Here is a 25,278-nt window from a genome sequence, read left to right as displayed (position 1 = left end):
GAGGAAACAGAACCAGTGCTTTCAGGTTTACAGTCCTGAACCTCATCTCAGGAGAAGCTGAGTGCTGGGCCTGGGGTAGGTTGACTGTTTCTCCTTACTTGCTGCCAGTACTCAGACAGAAACCACTTTGGATAAAGGCCAGGGAAGATGCATGGCCCTCTGCCCTCTGGGGGAAGGCAGTGAGCCCGGGGCAGAGACTTTAAGCACCAGAAGGTTTTAGACCGGTCAGAAATTTGTATTAAGAGCAGTTACCAGGAGAGGCCCTGAGTCAAGGGGCATGTGGCCACCATGTTAGATAAGGTGCTGTGAGGTGGCAGGTCACATGGGGGATGCGAATGCTCACCACTCTTTTCTCTTATTCAAGAGTCAACCACCCGTTGTCCTAGCTGAGGTGCTAGAGCTCATACTGGATTAGGCCTTTGAGAGCCCCTTGGTCTGACTAGAGGGAAAGATGCTCACGAATAGTGGATGACAGCGTGATCAGAATGGTGACCTGGTTGTTGGCATTTTTTTTCTAGGCTCCGCCCCACAGTGACCTGGCAACAGTCAGGTGTGCCTGACTCACTATAGAAGGGGCCACTTGCCCCCTCCGCTCTCTTGTTCTTCCTCTTCCTTTCTTCCCTCTCTGTCTCTTCTCTCCCCATTCCCCTCCCCCTCTCTCTTCACATGCTCATAGTCAGCCTCTCCTCCTCCTCCTCCTCTTCCTCTTCCTCCTCTTCCTTCTCCTCTTCCTCCTCCTCTTCTTCCTCTCCCCCCCCCTCTCTCTGCCCTACCCTCCAAACTCCCCTCCTCATGCTCTAAATAAACTCTACTAAACTATACTATACCGGCTTGTGGCTGGTCCCTCAGGAAAGGATGCCTCAGGATGGGCCCGCAGAGGCACCCCCTTCTCCTGCACCACACCGTGCCTCCACCAAACATATCCCTGGCTTCTTTTTCTTTTTATAAAACACAACACCGGCGGCTCCCCTGAGCAAAATCCAGTGAGGGAGAAGGGACAGGCCCCAAGTCTTTTGTCAGGCTTGTGAACTTTATATCTCTTAACAGAGATAACTCCTCCTGCCAGCTTTGTGTGTGTGTGTGTGTGTGTGTGTGTGTGTACTAGCCGGAACCCTGCTACCTCTAAAATACACACCCCCAAAATATCCCTCCCAACCTGTTCTGAGGAACGCAGATTGGAGGGAGGTGTGGGAGCTGAGGCTACAGAGCAAGTGTGGGGAGTGGGGTGGCACTCGGGGACCTCTTCACTGAAGCATCAAAGGCTGCTGGGAAATGTGTGTAGGGTGAGGTGGAGCATTGTGGAAATTATCTCCACTGCTCTGTGGCCTGAGAATTCACGGTCAGTGAGAAGAATTTCCTCTGGTCCCATATTTTTTCCTCTCTTTGAAAGTAAAAGCCCTAGGATCAAACACACACAAATCACGGTCATCTGTCTCTCCCGCACTCTGCTAACTCCACAGAAGTGAACAGGATTGAACGGTTTTAAACTCTTTCCAGCACTGGAGGGTGGAGCCGGCTCGCTCTGGAGTCTGAGTGTGCGAACAGTGCATCCTCACAAGGTTCCTGAGAGCATCCTTACTGTCGCTGGGAGTCACTGAGCATGGCTTGACTCAGTTCCTGTCCCAGCTTGTCCACAGTAGGACACTTAGCTTTGCTGAGTCCTATTCTATGCCTTTCTTTCTCAGAGTGATTAATTACATGCGTGTAACATGGATTTCTCTTTTTCTCACAGTAATACAAATAATGTTTCAAAAACTTGTACTTCTACGGTAACCAGCACCACCCCCCCCCCCAAATGATCTCATCAGCCCCAACTATCATTTCCTCTTCCAGAGTAGCTGCATTCACCATCCCAGATTGCCTAGCAGTGTGTTGATCCTCGGCCATTCCCTGGAGATCGTTCTATGGGCATCCAGGAGGATCTCTAACACACACACACACACAGACACACACACACACAGACACACATACCACACACACACACATGACACACACACACCAGACACACACACACCACACACACACATACCACACACACACACACACCACACACACACACATACCACACACACCACAAACACCACACACACACATATACCACACACATACCACACACACACACACCACACACACACCACACACCACACACCACACACCACACACACACACATGACACACACATACATATACCACATACACACCACACACACATATACACACCACACACACACATACACACACACAACACACACACACACACATACACACACACACACAACACACACACACACCCTGGAAGCTTTAACACACATTTCCGTTGAATCCATATTCCAGATATATGTTACCTCGAATTAGTAAATATTTAACCAACTCAGTAACATATTCTGATTTTATTCTCACCCTTTGACCAGTTTCCCAGTTACTAACAATTTCCTTTCTCAGGCTCATGGTCCTCTGTCCCCATCGATAATTCTTTCCAATCCCATTTCACAGCCCTACATCACACTTCCTCCTGTTACTGTCATCCACGGATTGACAGTTCCCCTAGTTCAGCCCTCTGTCCCACGGGCCCTGGAGTACATACAGCTCTTTCTGCAGCAATCTCTCCCTGCCCATCCCTGCCCTGGAGTCCTTGCTTGGGAGAATGTTTGCTGAGACTCCCCATTTACTACCTCACGTCACTTTCTGAAAAGAGGTGCATCGAGATCACTTTTCTTCCCTACTTGCCTGAGACTATATCTTTGTTTTGTACTCACCTTTGATAAGCAGTTAGTTTGAATTAGGATGGGATTTGCATTTGAACACTGGTTTGTTCAGAATTCATAAGTTGTTTGCTGTGGGCCTATACCTTTCAGTGCTGCTCTGAAATCAGATTCAAATTTCACAGCTCTGCATGGACTTTCTTCTCCCCTCCTCCCTGCCCTCTTCTCTCTTTTAGGATCCCTTTTTAGCTCAGTGTGTCAGTGCGGGTCATCTTATCCTTCGCCTTACGAGGACAACCGTACGTTGTCCATCTGTAGACTTGTCTCCACATTCAGGAATTGTTTTTTTAAACTTTTCTCTTTTAGGAGTGCTTTGGTTAGTTTCCATTGTTTTCAGAACTTCCTATATTGATATCCAAACAGTATCATTTATTTCTTCCTACTTCCCATTCCTGTCTCCTCTGCCCCCTCTGAAGACACCTGCTTTCAAAGCGACCCTCAAGGATTTGTCTCACAGGTGGTGTGTCCTGGCATTTGTTTGCTTTGCCTTCTGTCTGCCTTGCAGATTTTGTTTCCTCCAGATTTTCCTTGTCACTGGCATGTGCTGATCCCTGGCAGGTGACACCTACCTGAAGTGAGGCACTAAAAAGCCCAGGTGAGGCGCTAAAGGGACAGTGGGCGACTCTGCAGCCTGACTGGTTAACTAACAGCTCCCTTCCTCAGGCTCATTGTCCTCTGTCCCCATTGATAATCCTTTCACAGCCATACATCACACTTCCTCCTGTTGCTGTCATCCACAGATCAACTCTCCTCCTCCAGCTCAGCCCTCTATCCCACAGGCCCTGAAGTACAACTTGGGGGCTTGCTGTAAAGTGGGGAAGCCAGATTTTTAGGGTAGACTTAAAATGCCCATTTCTAGAGGCAGTCAGTTGCTCCAAGAAAGGTTGTCCATCCTTCTGCCCAAGGGGGATGCCCAGTTGCTTTGCATTTCTGGATCAAGATACCCCTGCCTGATGCCCTTGGGAGAAAGGAAGGTGAGTGTGGGGGGAGGGGCTGGCTCTTTGCTGTTTGGGGGTACCAGGGAGACTGGGAGCTATTTCACTGGCTTTCCACCAACCCCTGTGTTTATTTCACCTCTCCCTGATTGTTTTTCCAATGCTGGGTGCCTGAGTGCTGGCTCCTCTGGGGCCCATCCCCAGCAGGGCCCTTCCACAGCCTGGGATGCCTCCTCAGTCCTCATAGCTCTTTCCTTACAGCCAGCTTCTCTCTGCCATTTCAGCTGCACTTCAGTCACGTTAGACCGTCTGGCCGCCTGGGGAAGCCAAGGAAATGTCATCATCATTAGAGAAGATAAGATTTATGCAACCCTTGTTTGTTCCCAGTGATCCATTAGGCCTGTGACAATGGATTATCTCATGGGATTCTTACTTAGGGAGCCTGCTACAGAAGTGGAGTCAGGCTGGGAGATGTGGCTGACATATAAGAGCCCAGTGAGGCCATCTAAACTCTTTCACCAGCCCTGGAGGGAGGGGCAGGTCCCCTTGAGGTTCTGCCATACCCTGTCTGACTGCTCAGAGGACATCCTCCTGAGTCCTGCAGACTACCTACTACAAGCATGGTCTCATTCTCTCCCACCATTTTGCACAGGTCGTTCCCCTGAGAAGGAACAAGAAACTCAGGGCCCTGGGCCTGGTGACACAGGCCTATAATCCCAGTTATTCAAGAGGTCAAGTCTTGACGATAACAAATCCCAGTCTTGTGTGGACAGCTTAATGAGACCCTGACTCAGAAAGTAAAAATAAAGGGTGGAGGGAGTCAGTGGTAGAACATTGGCCTAGCTTGTGTGGGGCCCCAAGGGCACTACTGGTGGCTGGCAGAAGCCCTCAGTTCTCCTCCTAGCAGCCCTGTGCCTTCCATGGTGTTTTCTCAGGGTCTCTCTAGAGCGGAGACTCTAGAGTGATTTGGCTTGTGGAAAAAGTTAGGCCTCATCCTGTGCAGGGACGTGCCCCCTTCTGGCCGTTCTTTTCCACTAGAGAAGCCTTCTTTTCCTCTAATTGGTGTCTAACCTGTTCATTTTCTGTCTCCAAGGTGACCAACCAAGAGAAAGGCAGTACAAGAGGAAAAAATAACAAATTAGTCACTTGGGGCTGCAGCCAGGCAGGCTGTTAACTAGATTGCATGGCTCCCCCACTACTGCGAGAGAATTTGTCAGGAACAAATTCAGCACAGACTTTTTTGTTTTAAATCGAGGTTTTTATCGATATGTAATTCCCATTTCACTGTGTCCAGTTCAGTGGTTCCAATATTTAGAGTTCGTCGTCCTCATCACAGAACTTTAGAACACCGTCACGTCCCCAAAGGGCACATCCCTTCACACCACTGTTCTCCAGACCTGCTTTCTGTCCCTGTGGCTTTGATAGCCTGGCACACCACAGCAGCACAGTCATGTAGCGTGTGGCCTTTCTTGCTTGCCCACTCAGCCTGGTGTCTTCCAGCTTCTCCATGTGCCTGTGCTGCGCTTCTTTTTAACTGCTGAATAATATTCCAGCGTGCGGATGTACCACATCTGTTTATCCTTTCACGGCTGATGCTTAACTCGACTCCACTTGACGCCTGTTATGAACAGCGCCACCATGAACATCTGTGCACAAGATTTTCTGTAAACATATGTTCTAGTTTCCCTGGTGTTTTTACTCCACCTCAGAGTAAAATGGCTAGGTCATGTAGAAACTCTGTAACTACGTCTTTTTAAGGAGCTGCTAGGACGTTTCCATAGCAACCGTGCTATGTCACACTCCCACAAGTGGCACCTGAAGTTCTGGCTCTCCATTGTTTGTCAGTACATCTGTGGTGGCCACGCTGGTGAGTGGACGGCAACGTCCCCTCGAATGTGTGTGTGCATTTCCCTGGTGGCTAATGAGGCAGGGCCACCGTCCATCTGTGAATGTTCTTCAGAGCAACGAGAATTCAAATCATTTACCTGCTTAAAACAGATTTAAAAGTTCCTGAGATATATTCTGGGCATAATTTCCTAAAGATAAGCAATTTGAAAATATTTTCTCCTGTTCCATGGGTGGTCTCTTCGCTTTCTTGATGGTGTCCATTGACACACAAAACAGTTGTCATTTTAGAGTTGTCCAGTTTGTCACTGTCGGTGGCAGGGCTCTTGCTGTGAGATTTAAGGTTTAATCATTGCAATGGACACCAGAGTCTCCTCTAATATCATTTACCCAAGAGCTCTATGATCTTAATGCTTTTATTTGGTTTTTGTTCTGTTTTGAGATAATTCTTTTGTGTATAGTCGAAGATCAAGGTCTAACTCCACTCTTTTGTGCAAGGCTATGCAGCCATCCCTGTCTACACATAGACATTTCTTTTACCAGTTAATTGTTTGGCACTTGTCAAAAACCAACTAGCCATGGATGTGGAGGCTTTTGCCTTTGAGCCGTCCACTCTAGTGGACTTTCCCCGTGCTCCCTTAACGTCTCTTTGGTTACTCCAACTTTGTGGCATGTCTGGAAACAGATGCGGGAACCCTGAGCCCTATGACTGCTCTTTCTAGACTGCTTGGGTATGCTATGGCCTGATAATTTGCATATGGATTTCGTGCTCAGATGGACAATTCTGCAAAGAATCCAGCTGTGGTTTGGAGAGGCACTGTTCTGACTGTAGGTCAAACAGAGGAATATCGATGTGCTAAGAATTGGTCTTCTGGCCAGTGAACGTGAACATGAATGTGGGCTGTCTTTCCAATTACTTAGCAATGATTGCAGTCTTCAGAATGCAATCCGAAACTACTCCACTTTGTGGGTTATGTCAGAAGCAAGGTCTCACCGTGTAGCCCTGACTGTCTTAGAACAGCAGACCAAACTAGTCTCAAACTTCCAGAGATCCACCTGACTCTGCCAACCATGTGCTGGGATAAAAGGCAAAACCGCCACACCCAGTGGTGTGTTTTTCAATGCCATTTTACATGAAGTTTTTCCTTAAGTTCAGTTTTGGATAGCTTGTCTCTAGTGTAAATACAATTATACTGTGTGTTCTTGGAACCTGCAACTTTGATCAGTCAATTTGTTAGCTCTGATAGGTGTATGTGTGTGCCTGTATTTGTACACACGTGTGTGTGTGTGTGTGTATGCTCCATAAGATTTTCTACATTTAAGAATAGATCATAGTGTTACCTTTTTAAAAAATATTTACTTAATGTATGTGAATACACTGTAGCTGTCTTCGGACACACCAGAAGAGGGCATCTGATCCCATTACAGATGGTTGTGAGCCACCATGTGATTACTGGGATTTGAACTCAGGACCTCGAGAAGAGTAATCAGTGCTCTTAACCGCTGAGACACCTCTCCAGCCCCTATAACATAGTTTTACCTTTTGAAAAACGACAAAAAAATTATGTGTGTTAACTTATGTCCTTGCCTAGTTTCTCTGGTTAGAGCCTTTTGGACACTGTAGAATAAAATGTAAAGAGGGGCACACTCGTCTTAGTTTTGATTTAGGCGAAGGAAAGCACATCTATGCTCACCAATAGGTAGCAGGGAGCACATTAGCTATGCTGTTCTGCAAGCTGAGGATGTTCTTTCATTTTTGGTTTGTTAAGTGGGAGAGCTTGTCCCCGAAGAAGGACCAGGGAGCTCAGAACCCAGGAGACCTGGCCTGGTGTCTGAGCCTAGATTCACCGGCTCCTACTTTCTCCCCAACCTGGGGTTTCGAAGGGCTTTTCAAGTGCTTTGCTTGCAAAAGAGGCTCTAGAGAGTCCCGTTGTTAGGAGCGAGGTCTGAAGGTTGGGGAGGTCAAGGTGGGCTCTTGACTATAGATGGCAGTGTCACTAGAGAAGAGCCTTGAACTGGAAGTGGTGGCTTTGCCTGTGGGCGTCCTGGGCCTGGGAGCTGGCACATCCCAGCTGTCTGTGACTGGCAAGCATTTCTGCCCGCCCCCCCTTACTGACCTCTGTGGGGAAATGCTAAAAGGAGTACCCATGTCTGGGCCCATGGCCAGTGCTCGTTAAGAGGGCTCCATGGAGGAGAATCTATTTCGAGAGCACACCAAGTACACAGGAAGAAATTAGGAGAGAAGACAGAGATTTGTAAGCTATGGGGAAGAGAGGTCGTGTTGGGGACATGGCTGGTGCTGAGCACCAGAACTCCCTGCCAGGGGCCTGGTTTATGGCCGGGACAGCTCTCGCCCTGTAGACCGAGTCGGACGTAAGGAAGCCACTGGTCACTGAATCACTAGATGACATTTGCATCTCCTCTGCTCTACTCAAGGCTGTTATACCTGGTTTCTCAGTCCCTCCCAGCTCACCCTAATGGAACGAGCTGAAGCCCGGACAGCACAGCTGGAGTTTGTGAACAGAGGTCCCAGGGCAGACAGATTGGGGGGTGCTGACCAGGGAGGCCACGGCTCAAGTCCACACAGCTAATGTGAGCACTGCCCCGGGAGTCTCAAGACCAGACAGACCTAGCACCAGACGTCCGTGCTTCCTCAGGTGGGCTGGAGCGTTCCCGTCTTGACTGTCCACTGTGCGTGGAGCTTGTTTTACGGTCACAGGGAGAGTGCTTAGGGTGAGAAGAAAGACTGATAGTTACCTTTATCAAGTAACTCAACTACGACATACAGGCCTCAACGTGATGGCATCAAATCTGTCCACCAAGGGAGGGGACATTGTCCCAGCTTCCCAGAGTCAGTCACCAGGATCTCTGTCAGTGCTTGACTAGGCCAGGACTAGGAGACTGTGGGATCCTGCTGTCAGCACATAGGTCTTCATTATCTTTTAAGTTCCCAGGACCTCAGTTTCTCTAGTATTAAAAGTAGAGGGCTGGAGAGATGGCTCAGTGGTTAAGAGCACTGGCTGCTCTTCCAGACGTCCTGAGTTCAATTCCCAGCAACCACATGGTGGCTCACACCATCTGTAATGGGATCTGATGTCCTCTTCAGGCATGCAGGCATACATGGTGATAAAGCATTTGCATACAGTATATATAAATAGAATGTGTGTGTGTGTGTGTGTGTGTGTGTATAATATTTTTTTAAAGTAGGACAGAGTCAGCCCTATGTTCTTCCTCAGCCACAGATGCATCTTGAAATCAGGCTCAGGGGAGGTGGCTGTGTCTTGCTTAATGAAGGAGGGTTCAGGCCCTGTGCATTTGAGAGTCTGTTCTTCACTGGACACAGGACCTCACCTGAGGCTGCCCTCCAATTCCTAGCCTTTCTGGTAGGAGACACCCCACTCCTCTTTTGGGGCTCAGGCTGCTGGGGGAGAGTAGTTGACAGAGGCAACTGCGGATGATGACAGGGGTAAACCGGGAGGACCCTGGCTTGCCTGGGCACTGCCCCTCCCATTTATACAGTGGCTCTCCTGATTGACCAGCTTTGCTAGCAGGTGCTCTTGCAGCCTGGAGTGAGGGCCAGGGGTGTGGTTCTGTCTTCGGATGGGAGCAGAGGTGCCGAGTGTAAGGTAGTTCTGCACAGGTGAGTGGAGGAGGCGGGTTGTGGCCTGGGGCTGACTCCCTATCTGGGGCCTACAACACACAAGGCAGGGGTTCGGAAGCTGGCCAAGGGGCTTCCGGGGCATTGCAGCTAGGGAGACAGATGTTCAATGCCCTAGCTCAGCCATATGCAGTCAGGGTGGTTCACTCCATCCTTGTCCTCAGTTCTTACCGAAGATGAGGAGTATCTAGGACCCTTTCCCTCATGCCTGGCCTGCATTGTGTGGGCACTGTTGATGGAGCCGTCTGTGGTAGTGTTCCCCATTTCCTTGGACCAGGGCCTTTAGGGAGATTTGGACATGGCCCGGTGGTGGCTACTCAGGGGTGGGGCTGCCACAGCTGTGGGAACTCCCTTGCACTTGTAATGGAGAGCCATGGAGGTTCGGTGGATTGTTGTTAATATGGGTAAACGGGTCTCTGGGGGACAAAGTGACACAAGGTCCTCAGGACTCCTCTTCTGCCTCCTCTGCTACCCACCTGGCTCAGGTGACTGAGGGCACTGCTGCCAAGCTGAGCAGGAAAGGTGGGGCTGCCAGGGATGTAGGGGGATGTGGGCCAGCCCAGCTGCCTCCCAGGCCCTGAAGGCTGACTTGGCCCTGACCCTGACTTGCAGTCCTGGGTCAGCACTGCTACCCATTTATTTCAGAGGACTTTGCTCTCTGAAAATCTGAGATTGCCCCAGCCCCACGGTCTGGGGTCCCAGTCTGTTCGAGGGTCTTCCAGTATTGCCTTCTCCCTCTCTGTGGTTCCTTGTAGAGCTTGGGGGTTGAAGCCAGGGACCCTAGGCTCCTGTATTCAAAGGCTTGCCTTCTAGGAAGAGGCTAACAGGCCTCTCCCTGTTCTGACTCTTGTTCTATATGGACTCGGTCATTCGCAGGTTAATTCAAAGACATTTATTAAAGGCCAATTGTATACAAGGCTGTATGGAACCAATGTGATCAATGACAGGATGGTCACTGAGTAAGGGTAAACTTAGTCCAGTCCCTCTCCCAACAAGGCCTCAGCTAGTCTAGCTAGGCATCTTCAACCCGGAGTTGTCTGCTGTTTTGCTGTTCCCCTAAAACAGCCCCCATGGCTGAGAGTCTAACTCCATGCACAGTCATAAGCGAGATCCAGTCGCCCCAGGCCCAGGGCCTCTGGGAATGAATGGAAGACTTTGGCTGATGAGGACTGGCAGCTCCCTCCCAGTTCCTGTTCTGTTTGCATTTCCCCCAGAGACAGGACCACTTAGAAACCTATAAATGCCTGGCAGGGCCCATGGCTCAGGCGAGTATATAAATCGGGGCTTGTAAAAGCCTAATGGTCCCCTCTGGACAGGCGAGAGAGGCACACGCCAGAAGTCCTCAGGCGGGTCCCGGGGCTCAAATCCTGAGCTGTCATGTGGACTGACAGGATAGGGTGAGGCAGGAGGGCTGCTGTGGACTTGCATTGAATGCTAACACCACCCAAATGGCCTCAGACAGTGACTGCCTTCTGTCTCAGTCTTTTTCTCTGCAAAGTAGGTCATAACATTTAGCATACCAAATGGACTAGAGCTGCCTATACCAATGGGGTCAGTGGGTGTGAGTTTTTTTTTTTTTTAAGATTTCATTATTTTCTTTATATGAGTACACTGTTGCTTTCTTCAGACACACCAGAGGAGGGCATCAGATCCCATTACAGATGGTTGTGAGCCACCATGTGGTTGCTGGGAATTGAACTCAGGACCTCTGGAAGAGCAGTCAGTGCTCTTAACCGCTGAGCCATCTCTCCATCCCTATTTTAGAGTTCTAATATGTGTGATAGGGTGGCTTCTCCCCGGCTGACCAGGCCCACCTTTATATAACCCATGTCTCTTTTCCTCTCCTCCAACCCTCCACCCCCAGACAGGGTTTCTGCATAGCCTTGACTTGGAACAAGCTCTGTAAAACAGAATGGCTTCGAACTCACAGATATCCACATGTCTCTGCCTCTCAAGTGCTGGGATTAAAGGCATGTGCCACCACAGGCTGATTGATATTCTTTGTGGTCCTACTGTGTGTGAGATTCTGTAGGGGCCAGTCATTGTGTTCTGTTTCTCTGTCTGTCTGTGTCTGTCTGTCTGCCTGCCTGCCTGTCTGTCTGTCTGTCTCTGACTCTCTCTCCAGTTTCACTGATGGGTTTGAGCAGGTATGCAACAACTGTTGTGGAGGTCCTGTGGACCCCAGGCCTGAGAAGGAGGAGGGCGGATCAGGGCTCCCCCTTGGGGTTTGTCTTCTAGTAGAACTTTACCTGGTCAAACCCTACCCTGCCCTGTCCAGCAGAGGGAGCTGCTGAGGCGTAAGAAGCTCTTACTTCATTTCCTAATCTCCATGACGGTTCCTCTGGACAGGGGAAGTGGAAAGAGGTGTCTCAAAAACTGCCTTCTGCTTGGATTTCTTGTGGTGCAGTGGGAAGGGGTAGGGCCCTCTGACTGATGGTGTGGGTCCTGAGGTAGCTCACGGACTCCCAAAAACCATCAAGAACCCTTGGGGTGGGGACAGGTGTCAGTCTTAGGGTTCTCTGAGCCTGGCCACAGGGGTAGAGGGTCAGAATGCACAACATTCCAGAGATGCTGGTCTAGCTGAGGGTCAGTGGGTGAAACTCTGCCCCAAAGGGCAGTTTCTCTTCCTCCAACTGTCCTGAGTGTGCCCTAGTCACAGAAAGATGATTTTAGATGCTGGTTGTGGCAAGTCAAATTAAAAAATGGAGGAAAGGAATGAGACAATAGGGTGAACTGGAGGGGGTGGACTCAAGGTAGTGAGAAGGGAGGAGGGAGGCCTAGGGCAGCAGGGCAGCAGGAGACAGAGGGGTCCGGAGGGAGATGGAGTGTGGAAGAGGGGAAGGGTAAGAGGAGGGAACAGGGCCCTAGGGAGTCCAGGTCATAGTAGAGGTGGGGGTAATTTCAGCTGGTCACCTACAAGGTCAGGTCTGGGCTGTCCTCTCATTGGACAGACTCACCTCCATTGGTACGGGGTCTCTAAGCTGTCTGTGGCCTGACTGCTCATGACTTTCTAGGCCCAATGAAAAGCACCAGCCTACCACACCTAGCCTCCAGCCTCCCTTGGCTGACAATGACAGTCCTGTCTCCCCACCATTTAGGGTCACGATATCCCTAGGAGTGGCAAAGGGAAATCTCCCGGGCTTTCTGGTCTGAAGGACGGAGCCGAGGAGTGGCCAGAAAGCCTTGCTTGGCTGGGGAAGGGATCAAAGACGGGTTGGAGATATGGAGGCCCTCCTGTGCTGTGCTCATGCTGAGCCCCTGAGGGTCCTGGAAGGAGTGGGATAGGGAGCTGGAATCCCAACAACCATAGCAGCCCCAAGCCCTGGGTGCCCTGTGGAGTTTTGCCTGGAACCTCCATAGCTTGCCTGTCTTCTCTGGTCTGCTTCTAATGGCCTTTGTCTCCTCCCTCTCTCCTCTCTGAAACTAAATGGAATCCAACTGCCAGCACCCTGTGTGTTCCCTGTGTGCTCGAGGCTCAGCCCTTTTCATTATTAATAGAAATATGTCCTCATTGTACAGCTTAATTCTGCTTATCTGGAGTGGATTAAGAGCCTACAATGACATGCAGTATTGACTCCTGAGTATCCCTGCTGAAGGAAATTTGCCACAGCCTAATTAGTTCCATAAAAAGTAAGGGAGGGGAGGAGTGGGTAGGGCACCCTGGGTGGGAGTCAGGGGCCCTTTGTGCTGTGTGACTTAGGTTGGCTTTTCCTCACTGAGGCCTAGACTGGGCCTGTACACCAGGAGGCCAGGGCCGAGGCAGATATGGGAGGCAGGGAACCCTGAGTTCAAGGGCCCAATGGTACAGTGAGTGTGAGAGCACCAGGTGGCTGCAGCACATGGGCGGGTTACTTCACCATCTCCGTTCCTCAGTCTGTACTGTATGGATTGTACTGTATCTCTCTTACACAAAGACAACTGTGATTGAAAGAGTCATAGGAGATGGCAGCCGTAAGTCCACCTCATGCTTGAGAGACAACCAAGAGCTGCCACCAATCCAGGAGTGTGGGATGGATGAAAGCTGCTGAATACCGCAAGACTATGGTGGGGCCCAGGCATGACCCTGAGACCCATGCTGGTGCCTCATTGGCTATGGTACCATAGGGCCCTGGACCCCCAGAACAGCGGAATAGAGAACAGTGATGTCTTCTCAGCTTTGGGGAGGGCTCGCATAATTGGGTGATTGAGGTGTCTGTAGATGACAGAGAAGGCCAAAGTATGCAGTCTGGCATGGCTGGGTGACCAAGGAGCCTCGGTTTCCCTTCTGAAGAAGGAAGTTCTTGCCCGCTCACTTTCCCTATTAAAGTCGGCCATGCAGACTGAGGTGTGACTGTATCTTGGTGGCTGTTGCTTAGTGAGGAAAAGACCCTCCTGAGAGCATTTCTGAAGTCAGAGAGGGCCGGTGCTAAGCAGGTGAGTAGGGAACTTAGCCCCCCTAGTCTCCTACCAAGTGGGGTGCTTGCCGCTTGCCTTCGTCTTTTCCTTGGTGACACTGACACACTGGCGTGAAGTTCACTTCTAGGCAACTCTGCAGACTAGATGGGGGTCTGTTGTCTGAGGTGGACACCAGAGACAGGAGATTCAGGCAGGCCATGGTACTCTCAGGACTGGCCTCCTTTACAGGCTGGGGCCGTGTGTGGGTGTGGGTTCTCCTGGTCTCAGTGCTGTCTGCACCCAGATGGTCTGTGGGGTGCCTGTTGGGTCCCATGGTGTCCCTGACTTGCATACAGTCAAGACAGTAGAGCCAAAGCTGGCTGAGGGCAGAAGGTGAGAATGCTGTGCTCCATGACAACATCTCCCTGTGTGTGTGTGTGTGTGTGTGTGTGTGTGTGTGTGTGTATGTGTGTGTGTGTATTTACATATGTATGTATCTGTCCGTATGTCTGTCTCTGAGTACCTCTCAGATTCTCTGTTCCTCTGCCCTGGGACTACCTCTGCCTAGCTTGTTGCCTTGGGACGGCCTGGGGTCTGTAAGGACCACTGAAAGGATTGAGAAGAGGGTTTCCATCCCCACAGCTATGCCCAGACATCGGACTCCTCGTTGTACTCCCCTGAGATCTTCTGGACCCCTAGCCTTTACACTGAATCCCAAAGAAGAACCAAACCTTCGAGTCTAGTTTCCAGTTTTTAATGTTTTTCTTGTAAAACCAAAAATATAAAACTTGCAGGGAGACGGGAAAGAGGTCCTGTACATTGTATATACACGAGGTCTGTGATTTGAGAACCTTAGGGAGAGAGAGGAAGATACAGTCAAGGGACTGTCAGAGGACCACAGTTCCGGGCAGGCAGCTCCAAGACAAGACAGCCCTCCAGGTAGGGAAGTGCCCCTGTGGTGTGGCCTCTCTGCCCCTTGTAAGGAAGCACCAGGGCTGATGGCAAGTAGGCAAAGTAGTATCAGGAGCTGGGCAGGCAGGTAGAGTGGGGCTCCTTCAGGTGTCTGTGTAGATGGAGGGGATGTGACTCAGGCAGTGGTCAAAGGCCCCATTGGGGAAGAAGCCACAGTCCTCGGGACCACTGGACACCAGGTCTTCAGATGGCTGTGGTTGCAAGGTGGGACATGGAGTTTCTGCCAGGGCCTCATAGCCTGTGGGGAGAGCAGGGGATCAGAGTTGGTAGGTGCCAGAGGCTGGGCCTTGTGATCCTCGGGATCTCTCCTCTTATGTTCCTTTCAGGGGGCCCACAGATAGGGGTGCTGGTGACCTGGGTGGAGAGGACACACGGGGTCTTGCACTCCAAAGAGCCCAGGGGAGCTGGGAAGACAGGCAGGCTGGCTTGGCACATCCTTCCCCAGTCTTTGACCATGGAATGGTAGAAGGAACTCAGCTCCCCTATTCTTCCAGGTCCCCCCAAGACTCAAGATGCCTCAAGAGGAGAGCAAGCATTATTGAAACTTAATAAGTGGTCATTAATCCCAATTAAGTTAACTTTACAGCAGTTCTGTGACACGGGACTCACTGTCTTCATAGTGAAAGGGTAGCTCAAAGAGGGGCAAATGTCTAAGGTCACACTGCTAGTAAGTAGGGGACTGGCACTTAAATGCAAGCCCATTTGGCTCTATGGCCTTTCTGGAGGACATGCTGTTTCCAGAATGAGGTCACTGCTCAGGGGCTCTTGTCTTGAGGCAGAGAGACCTGAAAAGATCATCCTATCCAATGTCCTGACCCTGAGATGCTGTCAAGATTTTATGTGGCTTTGACAAGTGGGCCTCAGTCTCCCACATCTATGAAATGGGTATGGGGTGAACTTTCCTGAAGCCTTTTGGCCCACATATTTGTTCATCCTAGGACTATTAACATTTTTATGGGAGGTGGCTAACAGTGAGGCAGTCGAGTACAGTTGGAATAGGTGCTGGGGACAGACCTCTCTATACTAATGTCAGACTGCTAAGTTAATAAATCTCCCCTGGGTCAAGGCAGGGAGCACACGATGATGAAAAATAGCAGTATAGGCACAGAATGGGTCCCTAATCACAGAGGGTGCAGGCCCTCTTATGTATATATGTGGCCCAAATCTACCCACAGATGTGTTCACTGTTCTCAAACACAAGTCTATGTACATACAAGCACAGCAACCTGAAGCAGTTCCACATGCTCAGGCACACATGTGCGTGTGTTTCTGTGGAGTTAGATGTGAGTCTCAGGGTAGGTAACTGTGAGAGAGGTATGTGACCATCAGTACAACCTAAGAATACGCGCATGTGCCATGGGTGGTACTCCAAGTGCCCGGAACCACCAGGGCCAGCCCTACATGCATGCAGCTGTGCTCCACAAAACGGGAAGGGAGAACAGAGACACAGAGCCTGTGTGGGACGGTGCACACGCAGCCAAGACCCCAGTGATGATGGAGCTACAGGTCTGTGTTTACTGGTGGCCTCCCTGTCTGGCCCCATGTCCAGTGTCCTCTGTCCCCTACTGGGCTGCTCACAGGCTACTCAAGAGCCCTGTCCAGGGCTTCACCTTCTCCTTGGCCTGAGCCTTAGGATCTTCACTAGATCTGGACCCTGGAGCTGATTGGGTGGGGGTTGGCTTAGGTAATTCAGAAGGAGGAACTACCTACCAATAATATGCTGTTCTGAGTTCTGCTCTGCCTGCTGGATAGAGCCTGACTCCAGCTCTGGGCAACATGCAGCCCTCCTTGTCCACATCTGCACCCAGCAGGGTTAGAGCATCAGGTTTCCTATCCCCTGCACTGTCAGATCTCTGGTCCTGCAGGGAGCAGGCATGCTCTAGGCCCGCCCCTTCCTGCTTCTCTTCTGTGAAGCAGGGATCAGCTGTATCTTCAGGGTCCAAGGCTGCGCTGAGCCAGAGCTCAGCAGGTGCCTGATTAACACCCAGTATGAAACTCCATTAGGACCGTAAGTTCCAGTCTAATTCAGAGAATCTAGGGACTTACAGCATTTAGATACAGCTGGGCTGAGCTATGGCAGGAATGCAGTCATTCTACCAAGGGTTTACCCTAGCTCAGGGAGTCTGGCCTTCTCCAAGCTTCTGCTTCTATCTCAACTTGGGGCTGTTAGACAGACATGAGACAGTGGACAAAGTCCAAACAGGGCTAGCCTTTATAGTGTTCAAGGAAGGGAGGCTTTGGACAGCTTACCTGGGGCAGATAAAGGTGTGCTGAGGCTGGAGTAGGTGCTGGGTCGCAAGGGGTTGAAACCATGGGCATCACCCACCAGTCCATCCCTGGAGGCTGCTGGCTCAGTGGTCCGGTAACAGTCAGCATAGGGGAAGCAGTTCTGGATGGAATGGAAACTGCCTTGGTAGCCTGCAAGAGGAGGCAGGGATGGTGGTGATAGACAGAAGCACCCGGGTCATCCGGGGCTCACTCCTTGTGGTCTGGTCCAGGCATTGAAGGTGTGAATGAGGAGAGAGCACAGGAAAGGTAGTCTGCTAAAGTCTGCGGCCCACACTGGAGACCTACAAGAGGGATGGTTGGCCTTCCACCTCCCAAATCCACCACACTCATCCAGTCTTCCTCCAACCATCAGGCCTCTCCCACCTGTCATTAAAGCAGCCCAGTGTGGTCCTTGGAACCCAACCTGTTGTTAGGAGTACACACCTGCCTCCCCCAGGCCCCTGCTCAGTCCTCTGGGTCACAAGTGGTTGAATGCAGCTTACCTTGGGGGCTGGGCAGAGGTGGTGGTGGGCTCTGGAAGGGTGGGTAGGTAGGCTTGCTGGGGATCGTGGAGAATGACTGTGCCCCTGGAGACTGACTCTGGGAGGCTGGTGGCAATGGTGGGGGACCAAGCCCCTTCAGTGGGCTGACCATGGGTGAAAGGAGACCAGGCCCCAGGCTAGAGAGAAGAGAGTACCATATGACTTCAGGGCAGCCAGGACAGAGGCACCTCACACCTGCTATAATTTACAATGCCACTGGCATGTCTGTGGTCCTCCTGCTATAGTTATAGTTTAGTTATAGTCGGTATTCAGGTCTTGGAAATCCACAGACCAGAGTTTAAACTTCTGGCAAGTTCCACCAGACACAGACCTTGGATGTTGGGAGCCTCGGTTTTCCTGCAGGGTGCTGTGTTTACTGGACATGCTGCAACCGTCACCATCATGGGTTAAGCACCATCCACCCTTGATTGTGACCAGCCCTCCAGCTGTGAGCCATCCTGGCATTCTAGATGATGGTGGAACAGACCACTTGAAGCCTAATTCACTAGGTCCCTTTTTTAGATCAGGAAACCGAGGTTCAGAGAGGCTGCACAAGGCTTTCTGTACACATGGTCACAAGGCACTGGCCTCACAAGTTTTGATGCGAGTATCATCAAAACCGTGTAAGCAAATGACCCAGCATGATGTGCCCATGTCCTCATTGATAAATGCTGCAAGGGAAGGACAAGTAGCCGGGCGGTGTCCCTGACATGCGGGCTGGCGTCTTACTCCACCATGCGGTGTATTTCAGAGAGCCTTTCTTTTCCTCTCTTCCTGCCATGTGTCTCCTATTGCATAGTGTCTCCGATGGAAGGGTTACAGTCAACGTAACTTAAAGGACCTCAGCCCAAGCCTGTGCTCTTCAGAAGCACTCGTGCTAAAACTGCCGGGCTTAAGACAGATGCAGGGGTGCCGTGGGTGCAGCCATGCTGAAGGAGTGCTGCCTGACTTTACTGCAGATCCTATAAGCCAGGCTTCCAACTCAGGTTTCCATCCCAAACTCTGAGTTCTACATCCAGGGACGGAAGGATTTTGGGCTCAGGGACTCTGAACCACACTCAGGCTTGTAGCACTGCAGAGGGAGTGAGAGCAGTAGCCAAGTCCACCAGGCTTCAGTTTGACTTGTGGCATTTCCTGGATCACCTATATCAATGCTTCTCAACCTGTGGGTCATGACTCCAAGGGGTTGCTTCTCAGATATTTACATTATAATTCAGAACAGAAGCAAATTTACTGTTATGAGGTAGCAACAAGATAAGTTTGTGATGGGGGTCACCATAACATGAACTGTATTAAAAGGTCGCAGCACTAGGAAGTTGAGAACCACTGGTCTACAGTAAAGCGAAGAGTAAATTCAGGACCATGGTTCTAGGCCACCTTGTCAAGCAGGGCACACTCTTCTCATCCTCCTACTAGAAGTTAGATCCACAGGGCAGATTAGTGCCTACTCTGAAGGAAGTAGGACTGAGTGGCAGATCTTAGGGACACACTGGCGGTATCTTCTGCTTCCTTCAGCCCTGGCAGCCTGTTCCTGCAGTCTCACTAATACACTGCCATCCTCCACCCACTTGAGATGTCACTGTCTGACTCTGCAATTCAAGAGCCAAGTCCTAACTGAATCTCTGGATTTAACCTTCCTAACTGTGAATGTTTCCATACCATGGGGGACAGGGTCTCCCTCTGTGCGTTACCAACTGTGAAGGCCGGGCCACATTCTCCTATTGGACTTTAGGCCAAGGCGCGGTCAGATAAGAAGCTCTTTCCTTCAGAACTGTGGGGTGTCTGGCTTGTCCCCCTTCTTATCCAAAACCCAGCTGTGCCTTGCAGAGAAGGCTGGCCGTGCTCTTCTGCATAACCAGAACCAACAAAGGGCCCTGGCATGTGGCAAACAGTGGCCAACATCCATATACAAGTTCTTTTTCAGACAGGGCCTTACTGTTTAGCCCAGGCTGCCCTTAAACTCACCATCCTCCTGCTCTGAGTGTTGATTTTCAGGCCAACATGCCCTGAGGCATACCACAAGGTAACTTTCTAAACCACTCAGCCCCAAACCCCACGGATGAAGTACAGTGCAGAAGCAGGCATGGATCTGGGGGAAGCACGTGCACCTTCGAGGTTTATTTTCTCTGTCCAGACCCTCCATAAATTCTCCTGTGCCACCTTCACAGCCAGTGAAATGGAACAGAACGCAACCACACGCAGCTGACGTGGGCTGACCCGCACCACTTCAACGGCAAGAAAGTCACCTGGAGCCAGGTACCACTCTGGAGCCAGGCAAGGAACTCCAGAGACACATGCTTGAACTTCAGTGGAAGCCTGTGTAAGTTACCTTGGACCTGGCTGGTACCCCAGGGCTCCATGCCTTCCTCGCGCAAGGCTGGGAAAGAAACCCACCAAATTTGGTGTCTCCTCTGAGCCAGGGTAAATACATTTGGTCATGAAGTCAGGCCCTCTTAGCATATTTTTGAGTGAATCAGATAATTCTGTCAAGCTATTTAAACGTCCCAGCAAACCGCTGGGGAGCCCCAAGTGGCCAGTCCCTGTTGGTTTTGGCAAGCAGAAGAAGCTGAAGGCTTTCCCGCCCATCTCTCCTCTGGGGCTGAAAAAGAAACCCATTCAGGCGAGCCCCAGGCTGTGTCAGCCGTGGGGCCCTCCTCTCCAGCAGACACCCGGAACCCGGGCGCCTGGCGGCTGGGGACAGCGCTCGCCACTCTGCAGGCCAGGGGTGGGCGGGTGGGCTCGGGTCCTGTCTTGTCATCACTCTGCCTCTCCTCTCACTTTAGGCATTCCTGATAGGTACTTATGCCGGCGGCAGGCGGGTGATGAATGAGGCCAAGCCACCAGCACATGCCCTGCGAGGGCCTCTGCTTGAATGTCTTAGTTGAGGCTAGCCACTGGCTAAGCAGGTGGCCTGAGATGGGGACAGAAAGGGAAGACGAGGGAGGGGACCTGTACCAGGTGACACAAGCAACTCCAGGCACAGGTGGGTGGTCCTCACCACCTTTCTGGAGAAGAACCTTTTAATGCCTTTGATGGAGGAAGAGACAGAGGTTCGGGGAGAGCCCAAGACACTGGGTTCCCCTCACCTAGCCAGGATCAAGTCTGTGCCATGATTGCTATGTGGTTTCTGTCTCCAACTACCCAGCCTTAGCTCAGGCTGCCATCTCTTATTCCAAGCCCTTCACTGCCCCTCACCATGCCGTTGGCCTGGCCTAACATTTAGGATACCTCTATCACTGGCCTTATGTCTGGTCCTGGTGGTCTCTCTCCAGCTCAGGACTCTTTCCACATCATAGTTTCTCGCCCAGTGTGTCCCAGCTCTCACCATGCCTACCTTCGTCTCTGTCACTCTTTCCCATACCTGCCCAACTGCCCCTGGAGGCTGGCTTAGCACTACCCCCTGTAGGCAGCCCATCTGGCTCATGGGCTTCCTTTCTGGGCCTCCAAAGCCCTTTCTGCTCCTCTCTCTATGGCTGAACTGTGCAGCCTGCCCAGTGTCCCTTCACACAAAGCCAGAGGTAGCCTAGCACGGGGACCTGCTCACAGGGGTCAGAAAGAACAGATGAATGAACGGTAAGAAGACCCAGGGAGGAGCAGCAAGTCACAGATGTACCAAAGCCAGACTGATCCTAGGTGTACAGTGGTCAAGGCTATGCAGCCTTGGGGAGGGAGGGCAAGGGAGGAGGAAGTTGCTGGAGCCAGACCTTGAGCAACAAATTCAAGCAAGTCACTATTGGTGATAAACAAAGTGGGTGGGGTTTGGGGACTGGGACTTCCTCTGATCATGTAGGAGGATGGCAGCATGTTCCCATATCAAACCAGTAGGGAAAGAAGCACACTGTGGAAGGCTCTGAGGGTTCCAACAGGATCCAGCTTGGCTTCTCTATGGAAAATCTGGTATCAAATGTCCAAAGAGCCAGGGAGGGGTGTACTCCTGAGAGCCTGGTTACAGCAGAATTTTCTCAGAAGTTTCTGAAGGGAGGATGTGGGTAGCTAGCAGACTGGGTACCAATATATCTGCTTCTGGTGGTAGGGGTGTCCCTGCGAGGCACCAACACCTTACACAGAAGGTGGCACAGAACACAGACCCTAGACAGTGACACATAAATGTAGGCTGCTATCATCAGTCACAACAGATTGTGTGCAGCTCACCTGCCCTGTCCACCTCCCACACAAGTGCTCAAGTGTGAGGCACCTGCCCTGTCTACCTCCCACACAAGTGCTCAGGTGTGAGGCACCTGCCCTGTCCACCTCCCACACAACTGCTCAGGTGTGAGGCACCTGCCCTGTCCACCTCCCACACAACTGCTCAGGTGTGAGGCTCACCTGCCCTGTCCACCTCCCACACAACTGCTCAGGTGTGAGGCACCTGCCCTGTCCACCTCCCACACAACTGCTCAGGTGTGAGGCACCTGCCCTGTCCACCTCCCACACAACTGCTCAGGTGTGAGGCTCACCTGCCCTGTCCACCTCCCACACAACTGCTCAGGTGTGAGGCACCTGCCCTGTCCACCTCCCACACAACTGCTCAGGTGTGAGGCACCTGCCCTGTCCACCTCCCACACAACTGCTCAGGTGTGAGGCTCACCTGCCCTGTCCACCTCCCACACAACTGCTCAGGTGTGAGGCACCTGCCCTGTCCACCTCCCACACAACTGCTCAGGTATGCCCACTGAGGACTGGCTTGCCATACATACCCATCCCTGGTGCTCTCAGCTGTGGGCAGAGGGGACAGGTGGTGGTGGGAACCAGTGGTGACCTCCAGGGGGTGGTGCCTGGAAGGGACGTCATGGGAAGGGGACAGGATGCCTGAAGCAAGTCCATTTTGTGGGGTGACGGAGCCAGGATACACACCTGCAAGGAACCAAACACACGTTACTGGGCTTTGGCCACTCACTAGGGTAAGAACATCTCAGGAGCTGTGACTGTCTGCTTGTGGAGAGAACGATAAGCAGGACACTCCACCAGGAGCGGTGATGGCATCGCTCTGGTTCAGACTGTGGCTGACAAGAGTTGAGGCCACTCTAATGACAGAGAAGATGGTGGGGACTGTCAGAGGCACAGTATGGGAGACTTGTTTGGAGTGAGTGGCTTCAAATATCCATGGGGCTGCTGTGGAAAAGCAGGGCATGACTCCGTATCCCCAGAAGCAGAAGGACTCTAAAATGGAGAGAGAAGCTCAGGGCTTGGTAGAACTTGACCGAGGGGCTTCCTCTGCATAAACTAAACTACACCTCTGCAGATACAAGCAGGCAGAGCCTGGGACTCCACCGTGACCAGTGGCAGAGTAATGGCTGACCTGCTGGGCTGACTCTCAAGGATCCTAGAAGGCCTACATAGTTATGCAGGCCATGTAGCCTACATGAGAGTCCCACTCAAGGATGGGAGTCACACTGCTGGGCTAACAGACCAACAGTTCCAGGTCAGTCACATGTTGGTCCAGAGTTCCAGCTGAGGGTCTGGGGACCACAGAGGGCAGCATTACTAAGGAGCCCCTGTCAGGAGAGGATGACCCCTTCTCCGGGCATAAGGCCTGTGCTTTATCTTGTGGTGCTGGGGATAATATCTAGGTCCCCACGCATGCCAGGCAAGACTTCTGTCACTGAGTCACACCGTCAGTTCAAGGGTAGGTTTCAGATACTCCCTACTTTACCTGAAAAATAAGGGGACCAGTTTCACTTTCTAACCTAGTATGCTTATTTGAATGAAATTATTAATGTTCTTGAAATGGATGTTCTTTTTTTCAGAGCTGGGGACCGAACCCAGGGCCTTGCGCTTCCTAGGTAAGCGCTCTACCACTGAGCTAAATCCCCAGCCCCAAAACTTTTTAAGACCACTTAAAGTCTAGCCTGGGAACACCCAGGTTTCTTTCAGGGTGAGCTCAGCTGTTTAGCATTCTAAGGCTATCTCATCCTAGACCGGGCATTCTGACCAGACCTACGGGAGGCTATTACCAGGGCATTGAATGGGGCTGGGCCACAGGTCTGAGCAAGCACCAAGAAGCTATGATAACGTGGCCCCCACACCTTTAAGCTGTCACTATCAGATTGCAGCACTCTGCCTTGAAGACCAGATGACCGGCATCTGTGGTACAGGTGGCTGTGGCTAGGTAGCACTAGGAAAAGTCCCATTATTAGGTCATCATGGTCGGTAACTATGATACTTGTGTGCCAGGTTTCTCCACACACCTAATCTGACAGTTTAGACACTCAGACTCCCTGAGTATCACGCTCCGAATGGAGAGGTTGCCTACATGAGGTAGAGGCTTCAGCTGAGCTGGGTCTAAAGTGTCCAAGGAAGATTTTGACTCCGCTGCAGGCATTGTAGCCAGCTGATCATGACACCCAGGCTCCGGGCAGCAACGGAGCACCCTGTGGCTGTCCTCCCCAGCGCTGTCTCCCTGCCTTGAGAACCCTACTGTCAGGCTCAGCAGGGCTGCCCACCCACCGCTGCCTGTCCTGGCTACTTGGCCCCCTGCCTTGGTCAGGTGGTACCTGGAGGGAAGGTCTTGGGAGCAGCTTGGTGCAGTGCTGCTCAGCCTGCACTGCTTTGTGCTTTCCTCAACCCCTCGCCTGCCATCTTGAATCAATTTTGAGGCCCTGACAGCTGGGAAGTCTGGAATGCTGATAGGTCCCTCCGCCGCTGACACCCACTTCTCACATCCTCACCACTTGTCATGGCACCCTGTGGGGGCTGAAGACACGCCTGCTAGGTAAGTGTCCCCTCCCAGAGCACGCAGTGACAAGCCTACATCATCTCTCCCTCATCCCCTCAGTTTTGGACTCTTGCGATCCTCCTAGGATCTGTCCCCTGCCTTTGTTGCTGTCCTGGCTGACGCCTTCGTCTTCACAGCCCCAGACAGACGCACGGCGGTGATGGAGCGTGTACATGGATAGTGGACGGGACGGAAGAATCACTGGACCGTAAGGGCCATGGAAGTGGGGACTGGGCCTGTAGCCTCCTCAGACCACACCTCTTTGGGTTGTAAAGCAGCAACATCAATCATCAGCCATGAGCACTTAACCTCTGGCCCTAACATCTGTTCTCAACTTTGCCTCAGGCGTCTGTATGCAGCCCAGCCCCAGGGAGCGACTGGCAGGCTATCCTTCCCGCTTCTCCATGGGTTGGAGAGCTGAGGCCAGTACAGTGCAAGCATAGCAGGTATGAAGAACTGTGTGAGGTGGCCTCAACAGAGCTTGTAGGGGACATTCGATGAAGAGCAAGGCCTCAGGGACACAGGTTGGGCTCAAGCAAGCAACCCCCTAACCCCCTACCACACCCCCAACCCCCACCCACCAGCGAAGCGAGCTGTGGGAAGCAGACAGAGCCCCGAATAGCCGCTGGGGTGCATTTTCAGCTTTGTCCTCACAGCAGGCATGGGAAGGACACTGAAGAAGACTTATCTAATCCACACTAGGCAGCAGGCAGGCATGATATTGGCCAGAGGCCTTCCATTGTAGCTGGGAACTGGATGAGATGCCATGGGTTAAGAGAGAGAACTCTGTGAGGACAAAGAGGCTCCTGAGCTGACCTGCTGCTTCTGATCTAGATGGGTTAGTCCTTGCCCGGTGAGTTCTCTCAAGGTGGACATGGGGGCTGCAGGATCCAGGTTTCCAGGCAGCTGTGCCCCTATCAGTGTGCCCCTCTCTGGAGTCCTCACTTGGGGTCCCAGTGATGGAGAATAAGCCCCTTCCTGACCCGTCCAGTCCTGCACTTTTGGGACTTGGGGTACCTAGCTGGGCTGTGTGCATCCCTCGCCTTGGGGTGTCCTCACACAGTAGGCCTGCAAATGGGTGAAAACCTGCTCTTCCAAGGCTGTCTGGTTAGGGTGCAAACATGTTCTAAAGTCCAATACTACTTGAGTGTTGGGGGAAAGAATATAATTAGAAAATAAAAAATGCTCTAAATGGTTGGAGTAATTC

General features: G+C 51.7%; 1 protein-coding gene and 1 long non-coding RNA gene across 9 annotated transcripts in view; one reads left to right on the top strand and one right to left on the bottom strand.

Moving 5' to 3' along the window:
- On the top strand, positions 1–25,278 carry LOC134486961 (uncharacterized). Its single transcript, XR_015621039.1, has 4 exons — positions 1–75; positions 19,525–19,676; positions 23,104–24,068; positions 24,157–25,278. It is a non-coding gene; the product is annotated as an uncharacterized LOC134486961 (long non-coding RNA).
- Positions 14,313–25,278, bottom strand: part of Glis1 (GLIS family zinc finger 1) — a 191,816-nt gene continuing 180,850 nt past the window's right edge. For all 8 annotated transcript variants that reach the window (XM_087548599.1, NM_001106703.2, XM_087548601.1 and 5 more), the window contains 4 exons: positions 22,054–22,210; positions 17,318–17,493; positions 16,797–16,964; positions 14,313–14,784 (listed from right to left, as the gene is read on the bottom strand). In XM_087548599.1, the coding sequence (XP_087404725.1) occupies positions 14,630–14,784; positions 16,797–16,964; positions 17,318–17,493; positions 22,054–22,210 (656 nt within the window). In that variant the 3' untranslated portion in view covers positions 14,313–14,629. The remainder of the gene's footprint in view (positions 14,785–16,796; positions 16,965–17,317; positions 17,494–22,053; positions 22,211–25,278) is intronic.

The sequence above is a fragment of the Rattus norvegicus genome, chromosome 5 (genome assembly GCF_021556685.1).
Source record: "Rattus norvegicus strain SHRSP/BbbUtx chromosome 5, alternate assembly SHRSP_T2T, whole genome shotgun sequence".
In the NCBI taxonomy this organism is placed as follows: domain Eukaryota; kingdom Metazoa; phylum Chordata; class Mammalia; order Rodentia; family Muridae; genus Rattus; species Rattus norvegicus.
The sequence above is the reverse complement of the archived record's forward strand: the minus strand, read 5'-3'. Positions and strand labels throughout refer to the sequence as shown.